This window comes from Cyprinus carpio, chromosome A13 (assembly GCF_018340385.1).
Source record: "Cyprinus carpio isolate SPL01 chromosome A13, ASM1834038v1, whole genome shotgun sequence".
Taxonomy (NCBI): domain Eukaryota; kingdom Metazoa; phylum Chordata; class Actinopteri; order Cypriniformes; family Cyprinidae; genus Cyprinus; species Cyprinus carpio.
Genome location: NC_056584.1, coordinates 4,885,393 through 4,899,729, shown reverse-complemented (window position 1 = coordinate 4,899,729; position 14,337 = coordinate 4,885,393). Strand labels below are relative to the sequence as shown.

General features: G+C 36.4%; 1 protein-coding gene across 1 annotated transcript in view; it reads right to left on the bottom strand.

The window, feature by feature from the left end:
* LOC109101029 (calcium uptake protein 1, mitochondrial) overlaps positions 1–14,337 on the bottom strand; it is a 64,996-nt gene that overhangs the window by 29,057 nt on the left and 21,602 nt on the right. The window contains exons 4-5 of the mRNA XM_042768428.1: positions 9,959–10,121; positions 705–748 (exon numbers count right to left, since the gene is read on the bottom strand). Coding sequence (XP_042624362.1) covers positions 705–748; positions 9,959–10,121 — 207 coding nt within the window. The remainder of the gene's footprint in view (positions 1–704; positions 749–9,958; positions 10,122–14,337) is intronic.

Below are 14,337 nucleotides of genomic sequence, written 5' to 3'. Positions count from 1 at the left end.
TTGCCAGCAGATTGCAGAGTTCTTACTATTCTATATAAAAGAGACTTTATTTAATTATTTTAAAATAATGCTTATACTGTAGCTTGAAAACTATGGATTCCCTAACACTAGCTAACAACATGTTATAATAAAAGTACAGGTTTATAATATCAGAAGCATTTGTTCTCTAAAATGAATTATCTGCTATTGGTATTGAATAAAATGACTAAATCTCTACCTTTCTGTTACTAGAGGACCAAACGAAACAGAGAGACCAAGCATTTGAGGTAAGGACAGACATGTGAAAAGATAGACACAGCGGAGGTGTGTTTAAAAATTGTAACCTAGAGACATCAAGAACAAAGAGAAACTACATGAACCAGAAAGCAGAGATTGTGTGCAAACCAGTCTTTTGTAAATTACAGAAAACACAACATAAATGACAACAAATGTCCCTGATGAGAATGTGTGTAAATTCATGCAAAATATTTCAAGCATGCAACGAGTTTTTTAGACTGCACAAGAGTGAACGTCTCAAAGCGTGCTCACGACTGAGCTGTGGGTGAGCTTCTGTGGAGAGAGAGTGAAAGATTTTTTATGAAGAGTGAATAAGAACAAACGTCTCCATCCTGCGTCATCCTGTCGAGCTGCACAATGGCAGAGTAACTATTCGGTTCCCACTCACTCGCCCACATATGCACACGCACACAGATCACGCTGCTTACCTTTCCATCATAGCGTTTCACCACAAACTGATCCAGACCAAGGTCTGTAAGAGAGAGAGAGAGACACACACAGAGAGAGAGAGACACACAGTCAAACAGTGGCTCTGTTCCAAAACATAGCATACACAAATAAAATGTATTTTGTCACAATGCATTGTCTTCTCTACAAAAGATACTTGTAATAATGCTTTAGAATGTGGATAAAATGCATGTTCATGCTGTTTAATTTTAGAATGGCTTTCTCTGTGTTAACGTGCTTTAAAATGCTTACTAAATTGGCAACTCACTAGATTCTGAAGAGAGCTTTTATCACACATAAACAAGCCTATTTGTCAATGCATCTTTGAATCCCAGTAGTCATTTACATTTATAGATGTCACTACAGGAACTGGGCGATTACTGACGTGTATGAGTGATTAATATAAGCTATTAAGGCTCATTTCCATCTTCCAGAAGTTCCAAATAAATGTCAGAGTCGTTCAGCACCGAATCATTTCTCCATTAATCTTGTGCTGAATGCAGTACAGGACTGAGCTGAACCGGATGGACTCTGCTGATCTAGGGTCAGCTACATGAGCCCAGACTTTATCCATAGCATAATCCATAGCACAATATAATATAATATATACTTCTATTTATCTTTTATAAAATCACTGGATTATTATCTGAAGTTGCATCCTCTTTACATAAAACGTCTGAGTGGCAGGCGAGGTCAGGAAAGTGATTACAATTGAGAAGCTGGGCCTAACTCCTGTTTGAAGCCCGGACAGCCTTTAAGCTGAGCAGATCTCTCTGATTCTGCGGCTGAAACGGGATGAATTATGGAACAGCTTGCCTCGCAGCCAGATGAATAATGAATTTTATGTTCACTTCCTTACTCTCCCCTCTTTTTACAACCACTCTTCTCTCCCTAAAGGAAAGCCAGACTCTTTAAACTAACTTAAATGACATCACAAACAGCTTCAGCACGCCATGGGTCTCCTTACATCCCACCCACAAGTGTAAAAAACATACTTCACAGCGAGGGATGGCTTTTTCTGAATGACAGAACAGCGTGCTGCTTGCGCAATTACCATCACACACCAGATGAATGCCAGCTTAGAGATTCTTAAGAAACACGCTTTAATCAAACATTTAGCCTTTCTTGGTGAAGCACAGCTGCTCTGGATGACAGACCATCGCCGCTATGAATGCATCAAACCCTCATAACATAAACGACAAAAGGGCTCAGGAAAAACTGACTTCATCATAATGGGTGTCACACATATTTCAAGAGCTCTTCCAGAAAACAATTATTTTAAAAATGATTTTATTATATATATATATATATATATATATATATATATATATATATATATATATATATATATATATATATATATATATATATATATATATATATATATATATATATATATATAAAGGAAAACACTCTGTCCGTACCCAACGAGGCGCTTAACTCTACTAAAGCTGGAGATCCTGTTCTATGTAATTACAGTCGCAGATTATTTGTCTGGGAGGAGAATGGATGAATGGCCACCCAAGCGTTACGCACTAATTTGTGGCGTCTTCCAGTCACTTTCTGCTATACGCATAACGTCCCACATTTTTATACACACTCACACAGAGTCCTGGTGTTCGCTGTCTTCCTTTCGGAGAGAATGAGAATTGTAAAGAGAATCTCTGCTGCTTCAGCATTACTGTAAAGCATGGCGCTTGCAACACCAAGGTCATGGGTTTGATTCTCAGGGAATGCTTGAAATGAAAAGATGTATAGTACAGATGCAATATAAGTGGCTTTGGATAAAAGCCTCTTCCAAATGATTTAAAGTTTTAATGTAATGATGAAATATTGTTGGGTTTTTTTATGTTTTATTATTAATGTATAGAATTTATGGTAATATGGTGCGATGTATGATGTCGAGATTTTGCTTAATTGTTTACCACGGTAGATATATTAGCGCAGTGGGCAGGACTGTGTTATATGCACATGACAGACAATGAGACACAAACTAACGTGAAAATACAGATTGGAACTCTAAGTCTATAAACAAGTCAAGAGTTATTAAGGAGTTATTAACTAGTTATTAAGGGGGGTTTTGCCAAACAATGTCATCAAATGAAATTCATGTTCATGTATTTTTTTTTTAAATAAATTTTAACTTTCACTCAGATTGTTATAATTTAATTTGCATTAAATTATTATAATGCAAAATAGAAGCATTTAGGGGTCTCAGAGTTTTGGATAGAATACAACTTATGTGCAGTCACAGATGTGCGACAATTAGACAATCAGACTCAGAATTTTATAATATAAGTAAAAAATTTTTACTTGTGGGTTTTTAATCCAAAAGTTAAATAATGTGAAAGTGTTTGATGTCAGACTTATCATTCCTTTGTTAAAAAATAATCGTTTATTTCTGTTCACCAATAAATAAACACATAAAAATATAAAGTGAGGTAAAGATCTTTTCTGTAGTAATGTTCACTGCATTATCCAAAAAGATAACCTCTCTTTCTAATAACTGCTTTAGCCTGCATTAATAATTGTATTATCAACGACTCAAGCATCCGTTACTGGTTCTAAAATGTCATTTTGGAATTAGCAACAGAGGCTTAAAGGGATACTCCCCCCCAAAATGAAAATTTTGTCATTAATCACTTACCCCCATGTCGTTCCAAACCCGTAAAAGCTTTGTTTGTCTTCGGAACACAATGTAAAATATTTTGGGCTGTATACTTTTAAATCAAAATTAAATACACGTAGAAACAGCACATCCTTGTGGCGTGGATGATACAGAAGAGCATATGCAGCATACGGTGATATGGAGAGACTCTGAAGACTATATGGAGTATTCTGAAGACGACTTTCATACTTTTTATGGACCTTGACACTGTTATTTACTTGGCAGTCTATGGGACAGTCACAGGCCTCCCGGTTTTCATCCAAAATATCTTAAATTGTGTTCTGAAGACGAATGAAGAATGGGTTGGCGTATCCCTTTAAGATGAGATATGTAAAATATTAGTCCTACATGCAAGAGCATTTTATGGACAAAAACCTGATAAATGTCTTGAAATACATAATCTGAACAAAGTCTTGAGGTGTGGTGACTGTAGTATAATCGGAAAAAACTGACTCTGGTTTGCTGAATTATTAGACAATAAAGCACACCTGTGTGTGCATTAACAGCAGAAAACAAACTACATGTTGATACTTACTGTGGGATATAGTGGGATAAATTACTTATAAAGATTGTGGGTAAAATTTTGATCACATCGCCCACCACAAGGAATGCTTGCAGTAAAAAGAAAATAAATTAGGCGCTGGACAAAAAGAGAGCAAGAGAGAGAGATTAAAAGCTGTGGAGGTGTGTCGGGGTCTCAGAGGACTGCTGAGGTGGGCTGTACGGACACAGAGCCGGCCACTCCAACAAAAGGAGATAACAGACCCCATTAAAAAGGACATTACAGCCAGTACTACTGCTTCCAAGTGAACAGTGAATACTTTAATTTAGTGATTGCACTAAAATTTGTCCTTAAAGTGGAAAATTAAGTGGGTATTTTTATGGCATTCACTTTGCTTTAATAGTGGCCATTTTTCTTTGCATGGTCTTACTGACAGCCCTGTTATTAAAGCACATCTGAATGTACTGTGTTACAGAAGAGCACAAGCTGTATATGCTGATAACAAATATGTGTCAAATACTGTATATGGAATGGAGAATAAGATTTGAGAGCTGCAGAGGAGAGGATGATTTTCTGTGAGTGACAAGTAAGTGTCCAAGTAAAGTCGCCTGCATTTATATACCGCTTCATATAATATTGATTGTTTAAAAAAAGCTTCAAATTAATAAACAGAAAAATAATTCAAATAGGAGATAAATGTGGGGTAACCAAGATCAAAATTATTTTAAATTTAATTTTATACAATTTTATTTTAAATCATTTTTTAAAAAGTTTGGTCATAGTTTAGTTTGGGGACCAATTCTCAGTTAACTAACTACTAACTATGACTATGGGAGGAATTAAGAGATCAAGAATAAGGTCATGCAGAATAAGGCAGTAATATGTGCTTTATAAGTACTAATAAACAGCAAATATTCTAGTAATATGCATGCTAACAAGCAAATAGTTAATAGTGAGAAGTGGTCTCTAAACTTAAATGTTACCAAAAAAAAAAGTTTTTTTTTTTCATCATATTTTAACAAAAGTATGTTTGTATACCATGAATAATAAATCAATAAATATAATTTGTATTTATTGCTAAGATTTTTTTTTCTAGAAATATAAAAAAAGTACAAAATATTTTTAAGAAATTATAATTGATCATGCCGACTTTATTCAACTTTATTCTTTTAAAAAAATTCACCCATTTAATGAGGCTTTTTTTCATCATGATATCAAGATTTCACCACCCTGTAATTCCAAAAATATTGAACTTGCCTCCAAAAAACATAAATATTTAAAAATTTTAATTCAGAAATTAAAAACCATGTTCATCATAGACAAGCCATTATGTATGAATCACATTTAACGAATCAATTCAGACAAAATTATCAAGTCATTGATCTGATAAATGGCCATCATTCTGTGCTGTTCCTCATGCAGAACTGTAATATGACAGAACACAACGATTATAGTACATGAGTAATATAGACAACTTTAATCTTTTCATTTTGTAGGAGATGTAATCACTGCAAATGGTTATTCATGAAAAACACCTACTGTACATGGAGGTTCTTCAAAAGTAGAAATCTTCTATTTGTGATCATCCAATTTACTAAAATTTACTGTCCAAAATGACAAATGTATGACAAAGACTGGTCTGAAAATGCTGAACTGAAAGTGTAGATGCAAACACACACATTTGCGGCCATCAGCACTTTTATCAGTTATGCATGGCCAGTGATCAAATCTCTTGCATCGGCTCTGCCTCTGAGTGAGAGTGACGGAGTCTTTCATTCTACCGTGTTAATTAATTTACCAAGCAATGTCGCCCTCTCTCTCTCACACACACTTCACTGTGGCATCCCCTCCCTTAAAAGCCTCTGCTCGGTTTGCCATCACTTTACATGCAACAGCTGTTTTCCTGGCTCAGCTGTCATGGACTCTGGTATCATGTGAGGGGTGGAATGGAGAACAGGGCGATCCAGGAGGGAGGTCTTGTGCAGTATTCAAGCCACCATTAAAATGCAAATGCCAAGATGTAGCTGTTTGCATCTGATAATGTAAAGAATGTAAAAAGTAATTAAACACTATGTAAATGAAGATAATAAAATGAAATTATTAAATATAGACCATCTAATGCATAAAATAAAGACAAAGTTATTTCATTTGCCGGCCATCTTGGTAATGCCCAAGGGTACCTGTTTTCTAGTCACACATCTACTGTCTGCTTGAGAGGAGAAAAATATAGGCTAAGATTACATTTCAAAAAAACACATGGGTTAAAATGTAACTTGACTGGTTGAGCCACACAAAACTACAAAAGAATCCAAGCTGGTAACTGACAGAGTGGCATCGAGAGTCAAAATAGTTGTAGCTATTGATGCTCAAAATTTACTTTTTTTTTTTCAGATCCTCTTCTTCCCCCGTTTCTTACCACATATCATATCAGAGGCATTTTTTTTAATAAAAAAGGAAGAAAATATTCAAAAAGTGGAAATATAGTGCCAAATGGGTATTTAATAGTACAGGTATGGGTATTTGATTAACGGGTATCTTATAAAGACTTTAACTGAAACTAGATGTAATGTCCTTATGTTGATTCATGGATTGTTACAGTGTAAAAAAAAAGCCCTTCTGTGAACTGCTAAATTTATTTTCATTTCTGTAAATTCCTCTTCCATGCGATTCCAATTCAACATCCTGTCTTTTAAGATTTATGTTTTTTTTTTTTTTATTTTGAATTTAATTTAGTTTCATGTATTTTAGTGTTTTTGTTTTTTTTTTTGGGGAGGGATTGGGAAAGGAGCTGGAACTCAAACTCAGGACACACATAGTGCAACAACGTTACATGTCGGTACGCTGCTCACAAGGCTTTTGCCAACGTCATTGACCACATTTTAAAATTTTGTTTTTTACATTTTTTGATATGGTTATGGCACAGAATACATCACAATTCAACAGAATACGTCAAAAAAAAGTCAATGCAGTTGTTTTGGACTTTAAGTTGTGGTCTGTGTTCCACTTCACTTTAAACATACACCCATACTTCTCTAGGCTCTTCCTCACAGGGGAATCCCTGTGTGTGAGAAAGAAGTTTCTGCTGAAAGCTGTCAAATTTGCTGCCTCAAACTGTCAAATTTGAGCCAGCTCATAAGTACACTTCAGGCAGCTCTCTCCCAAAATGCAACTTTGAATGTGACCTCACAGAGGATTTGTGCTGAACCTGCCCCCACTGGTTTAAATAATAAATCAGATTCATAGTGGGTTCCTAGTGTTCAAGGGCTTGGGCAGGTATGTATTGGCAGTAGTGGCCACTTGTTCAAGGGCTTGGGCAGGTATGTATTGGCAGAAGTGAAGGGCATAACAATTGTGGAACATAGCCTTGTTTTGGCTGATGAGCATGACCACGTCAGCTTGTAGATGAGGGTCAAAACTGTGACAACGGTTCGAATTTTGTACTACAACACCACCTGTCTGCGGGATAGTTTTCAATTTTCTTCACTGCTCCGTTAGGAACATGGCTGAACAAAAACCTCAATGTAAAGTATTCCCATTTCACAGCTTCAGCCCTCAGAGGAATGTTACAAACTTGGATTAGAGCACAGGAAATAAGTGAGGAAGTCAGGATGCACCACAGGCCAGTGGCTATCAGTGTATTTATGAGTGTGTCAAGCTTAGAGCTATTTACAGATACATAAGGAAGCTCAGCACAAAGAAAAATGACTGATGTGTGATGTTTACATATACGAGCAAGATCCGGAATACAGTTGAATGCCTTTCAAACTCCAGAATTTTAATTTGAAATGATGCTGCAAGCAGAATTTGAATTTAAAGGCCTCATATGATGCAATTTCAATTTTTCTTTTCTTTTTGGAGTGTTACAAGCTCTAGGTGTATAAAGAAGATCTGTAAAGTTGCAAAGACTAAAGTCACAAATCCAAAGAAATATTCTTTATAAAAGTTAAGAGTCAACCATGCCCTCCTAAAACGGCCAACCCTCTACATTGCGAGTAAATCACTCGTATATGCGACTACATCTTCACTCTGGGTGACTATATGATGCCTAATAGTAGCCAATGGTTAACAGATTCTCAGATTTTACTCGCCAGTGTGTGAGTTGGAGGCTAAAGCCTGTGTTATACTTTCCTCATGAGCAATCCGGACGTGTACACGGACAGTGCGGACACGGACTACTTGTATTTATACTACCGAAAGCGTACGCTGATGGTCAGCTCCGCAACAAACATGTGAACAAACAATTGCCCAGAATTATTGCACATCTGGCTGTCTTTATATTGTTTTATCGATGGATTTTACAGGTTTGAGTAGCAATGTGCTTCTTCACACAGCCTGCACATGTGCAATTGGTGCTTTTGAAGCCTACTGTCACAAAAAATGGGAGGCAAACTCTTCGATGATGCTTTTTACGTCACCCATACCATAGCGGACACTAGCGGACTCGCGGACGTGGAAAGTATAACACAGGCTTAAGTACAAGTTTAGCACAGATATATTTTCAGTCGTTGAACACTCTGACTGAGCACTTCAGAGTTTCAACCTCCGTCAAGCGATCTGTAATATTTTTCAGTTCGTCTGAATGGACATGCAGCGCACCTGTATTTAACGTACCGTAAACTCTAGTGTGAAGGCGCACAACTCACCATCGGTTTGTTTCTCACACACACACACACACAGTTATACAGTTGGTTTGAGTGGACATTAAGTGTAAATTATGTTCTTTGTTGTATTTTCCTGTCAAAATAACAGCATTCCTTTGGAATTCTTCAGCTTTTAAGAACTGCCTCTTTCTCCAATAGTATGCGGAACTAATGCGCAAACGGCAGTCTAATTGGGTGGCGCTCACCTATTATCGTCTCCGTTTTGATTTCAGCAAATCAGTTAGACTGAAAGCACACAACCTGATTAATATTCATGAATTCAGCAGCTCATTAAACCTTAGTGCCTTTTATATTGTTGTTGAGACGCTGCACATTTCGTTTTGAAAGCGAAACTACTTTGTTTGGCCTTCCAAAAGAGGACACAACCAGAAATCAGTGGTTAAGCTGTATTTACAACACCGTTCCAGAACAGTTCAACCCAAAGATTCAGATGTGTGCAGCACATTTTACGGAGGATAAGGACTGTTTCCTGACACAGTAGCCTATAATGCTTCTGTGCCCAAAGGCTGTTTCTATAAAGTGGTGCAATTTCAACTTTGCAAGGACAGTCTGGAGCATCTGACTCACAGCCTGTAAGTACGTTTACATATTTAAAGAATTTGCCACTGATGATTCAAACGTGAATTTTGAGCAGTGTAGAGTAGCGCTTGTTGTTTGTCATTTCTCCAATCACAAATGCAGGAATGGTTTTATGTTTATGCAGTGCGATACGCAATGTGTAAAAAAAAAACAAGTATACATATTCAGCCAATCACAACGCACTGGATAGCTGGCCAATCAGTGTACACCTTGCTTTTCAGAATGATGAGCTTTGTAAAAATCAACGCGTTTCAGAAAGGCATGGCATAGAGGAGCAAAAATAATGTGGAAAATAATGTTTTTTTAACCTAAAACCATATAAACATTTCCTTACACCAAATAGACAAAACAATGTCCTTTTTAGCAACGTCATATGACCCCTTTAATAAAGTAGAATTAAAACCAAATTAAATTGAAAATATTTTTTAACTGTGAGTTGGTCACCCGTTAACTTATCTTTTGATTGCTGTCCTATTTTTTAACAATACTGAACCTGAGAAAAAAAAATCTACATATTAGAGGTAAATAGATAGTATTGTGCATACACATATTATATATTGCAGACTGTACAATCAAGTTCTCCAGAATGGATGTTTAAAAGTGGTTTAGGGTTAAAAGCAGTGTTTAGAATGACGATATCCTGGGGTTAAGTGCAGTGTGAAAAGCCCTTCTGTTGACTGCTAAATTTCTTTTAAATTTTGTGAATTCCTCCTTCTGTGATTCCAATTCAACATCCTGTTTGATGTGGCCAATTGGAATATTCAATTCTGAATTCTGCCCAACCTTGGCCAAAAAAAAAAAAAAAAAAAAGAGACTGAAACTCACTCTCCGGCTGTTTCTCATTGGGTGTGATGGAGCGCACAAAGTCCTGTGGCGTCATGTACACCTCCGCGTCTCCGTGCTCACTGATGATCTTCAGGGTGGCAAAGTAGCGAAATATCTTGTCTGGGGTGGAGTAAGCTCTGATCCGATTCTCATACTCCATCACCTGTATCACACACACAGAAACACACACTTACAGTCAATATCAATGCTGGGAAGTAACTACTTAACTTTTGTCTTTATACTAAACTAACAACATTTTTACTAGTGTGACAGTAGTTCATGTGTTTTTAAAACTGTGTAGTTTTTATAGTAACAAGTTACTTTATCCAAGTAGCACTGTAGAGTAAACAAACACTATTGCCAATTTTGCATTGGTGTGCTGTGTTTACCCTTGTATAAGGTCCATATTAATGAATGATTTTGTGTAAATGATCAGGTACAGAAAATGATCCACCAATTCAATTGTTGGCTTTTTTTATAGCAAAATATTCAACTCAACATGAAATTGAAGTATCAGACATTGAGTCAGTCAGTCAGAAGTGCCTGAAGCTTTATTGCGAGTTGGGTCGAGGTTTGAGGTTCTGAATATATATGTAGTACTAAAATACCTAAGGCAGTCAGTGCACTCTGTGTCCATCCTGGTAACACCTGCGGTTATTTTCTGAGTAGGCAATAGTCATTAGTGGAAAAGAAGCTGCGAAATGTAATACATTAGTGAAATCTGCAACCTATATAGTACTTTCATCTTATATAAGGGCGTACTGAATAAATAATATAATGAAATCTAATAAAGCATTCTAGATAGATATAGCCTGCCAAGGCTGGTCATTTTATGTAACTAAATCTAACCCTCTGATCATTACAACCTGTCATTATGGCTGTCATAACAGCAACTATGGCAAAACAGCAGACGGTTTTGTTCGGAGTTATGAATCAAGAGCAGCCTAAAAGTTATTAATAGCCTGAGGTGACATGGCATGTATTAACTGAAAAATCATCCATTGCAGGTTGGCTATGAAACAAATGAAAACTCTTGTGCATGAAAATGTCCAGTTTGTATGGGAAATATTTGGACAATAACTGTCAGTTACATCATGTGAGCCTGACAAACTTAACTGAATGGATTGCAAAGAACTGAGGACTTCCTGTATGTTCAATTATATGAAACAAACAGTATATTCTATTTCTAAAGCCACTTTTTTGTAATGTCTACTAAATGATTTTTTGCCTTAATAGTGTAACATTTAAAAATATCTTCATTTGGGGGCATTTGTTCAGCATATCATGCCATTAAATTTGATTGACTGACATTAATTGAGACCATTTAATTTTTAAATTATAGCCATTACTGCAGTCTGTGTCTCTTATTGTGATGGATGTGTTTGGTCAAAGAACATCAAAAATGATCAGTAATAGAGGTCAGTTTCATCATTCTCAACCAGCCTTTGATAATGCTTCCTTTTCCACTATCTGGCCGTCTTTAGCAAATGCCCATTTTGGAAGGGACTCATTATGCAGGCTACTGTAGGCTAATTAATGCAATTTTCTATGCGAATTGAGTGTCAGTTTGCGTGCAGCTATTAGACAACAAAAGTGATTATAGTTGCAAGATGATGTGATGATATTTTGGAGTTTAGGATATTGCCTGAATGCCTGCAGTACGTGAGGCTTGTAATGTGAAACTGTACTTGTCAACCTTGAATTTCCTGAGGTCACTGCACACCATTGCCAAATTTTTTTAATGTATACTTGTGTCAGATGAACATACTTGGTCATTGCATTAGGCCTCACCGTTATTTCAGGATTTTGCACCATAAGTGTTGTGTTTTTAAGATACTGTGTCAAGTTAAAAATGGTTCAAGTGCTAAAAAAACATGTGTAGAGACCCTTGCCTTTGGTTTTATTCAGTTGCTCTCTATTTTGCTCTGAACACACTCCAATACTAAAGGTTGAGGGATGTTAACTGTTACTTCTGTGTAACTAAAAAGACATTTCGAAAGATGTCCCAGTGGGCTTTTTTGTATAATATACCAGAAGATGTATTGGAAGTCCACTGACTTTCAATCCATACACAAAAATAGTCAAAACATTCCTCAAAATATCATCTTTTGTGTTCCACATAAGAACGAAAGTAAAACAGATGCTTGAGTCTGACTTTTTGAAAAATTTTCTCCCAAATTCTTAATCTGACTGTGTATTTGAAGACCCTACTCATATGATTTACAGATTTTGCATACTATATTGTAGGGAAGTACACACATTCAGATGTGGAGAGTGTTTTATTGAGTTCATTGCTCACATTAACCTGACAGAAAACAAGACATGCACTGACTGTCATGACAACCGAACCAAAACCTAAAATCTAAACTCGACTTTCTTGTTGCTGCCTTGCAAGTAGTTACTTCATTAAGTGAATGTGTATGTTTTTTTTTTTTTGTGGTGGTGTTTTATGTGTTTTATTTTTTTGTATTATTAGGAGACGATTACATGAGTTGGCATTTACAAAGAGGTAAATTTCACATCATACAATAAACACTCTTCCAGCACATGAGCACGTGCTGTGTCAAAGTAAAAGCTGCAAACTGATCCAGGCATTGAAACAGGCAGCTCAAATGTCTTTAAAATAATAATGGGAGAATATGATGCATGCTGTCTGTCTGTTTAATGAGAGCAAATGTATACAACATTCACAGCGGGCGCTATTTGCATCACTAACTGCCATCTGAATGACTTATTCATACAGAAAGAGGCTGTGTGTGTGTGGTCATGTGTCACGGCTCCAGCTCTGTTTCAGATGGAAACACAATGTATCAGAAACAGACAGGTTGGCATCTAACTGGAGCCCACAGTGGGCTGGCCGTGATGCCAGATGACATTGGCACACCAATAAGGGGTACAGAGAAAGAGTGCAAGCACCAAAGCAGGGACATACCCTAATGCCAAACATCACACACACTTTCCTTGATCTTTTGAGAGTTCGCTCTACTATAAAAACATTGGCTGTTTCAAAACCTATTAAATGCCTTGTTAAGCAAATGTAAGTTATTACAAATTCTCCACAAAGGTTTCAACACATTGTGTCATACAAACAGTATTATGCACAAAGGATACATGGGTTGCTGCCTTACAATTTGGCTAGAACAAGGTTTTATAATTATGGAGGCAGCAGACAGATACCACTACTGCTAAACAGCAGAACTAATAATATAAGAGTAAAATGCTGTTAAGTTTGTCTGCTAAATTGGTTAACTTAATGCTGTTTCTGACTGTGTAGCACCTATGACACAAGTGGCTGAAGTTTAGGGAAGTGCGAGACTAGTCAACTAGTTGACTAAATGGAGCTGCAGCTGCTAGTCGACATTGGAATTACTAGTCATAAATGGTCATGTAAATTATAACTCTCCAGTTGTTACAGTGTATTCTACAAATTTAAAATGTAAATGTGATCCTATGGTCCTCCACACATTCAGTAAAGCTCAAGTGTGACATTTATGCACCAAATGGAACTGCAACAATAGTTTTCAAACCGGTTTCCTGACCAATTTCCCATCTAACAGATGCCCCTGAACCTGGAGCCACTGGAGCCTCTGTGGCTGTGTCGGCCAGGCCAGATGCTCAAAAACAAAAACAAAAAAAAACAGAGTAATGTTTTAATAGTACCACAGCGACACAATGTTCACACTTTTCAGGGGAATCACCTATGACTGGTTTACTGGTTGTTATCTCTGAATATTCAGATAAAAACACTATATACCAATCCTAAAGTTAACATATACAATTGAAAAAATTACTGCATGAATTAATTAATAGTCCCTATTAATTTTCTATGGGGTGTTAACGAAGCTATAATCCAAAATGTATTTAGGACAAAGGAAAAAAACCGAAAATACCAATAAAGCTAAAAATTTAAGTACATCTCAAAAAAAGTGTTTAAACGGAACAATTCTCATTCTGAAAGAAATGGTTTCTTTTGTAAACTAACTCATACAAGATGGGAGTTTTGAGTGAAATATGTTTTTGTTCATGTGGACAGGGACGGCAGAGGGGACAGGGATGAGATAAAATGATTGGCACCCATCAAAAAGCATTTGCTTATTAGTTACTTCTTATAATATTCCAATTTCAGAGTGCTTTAAAAAGATTACCAATATGACACTTTAAAATGACTCTGAGTTTGATGGGGACACTCAAAATGAGACGGATAAGTCTGGAAACATACCGAATAGAATAGAATATCCATGGCATGTGGTGATGCCCATTTTGGAAGATTTTGGATTAAGTAGATAATCAATGAACATTATAATTGCTATTTTTAGTAGCTCCCCAAATATCGTTACAATGGTATATGTTATGAGGATATATATATATATGTGTGTTTG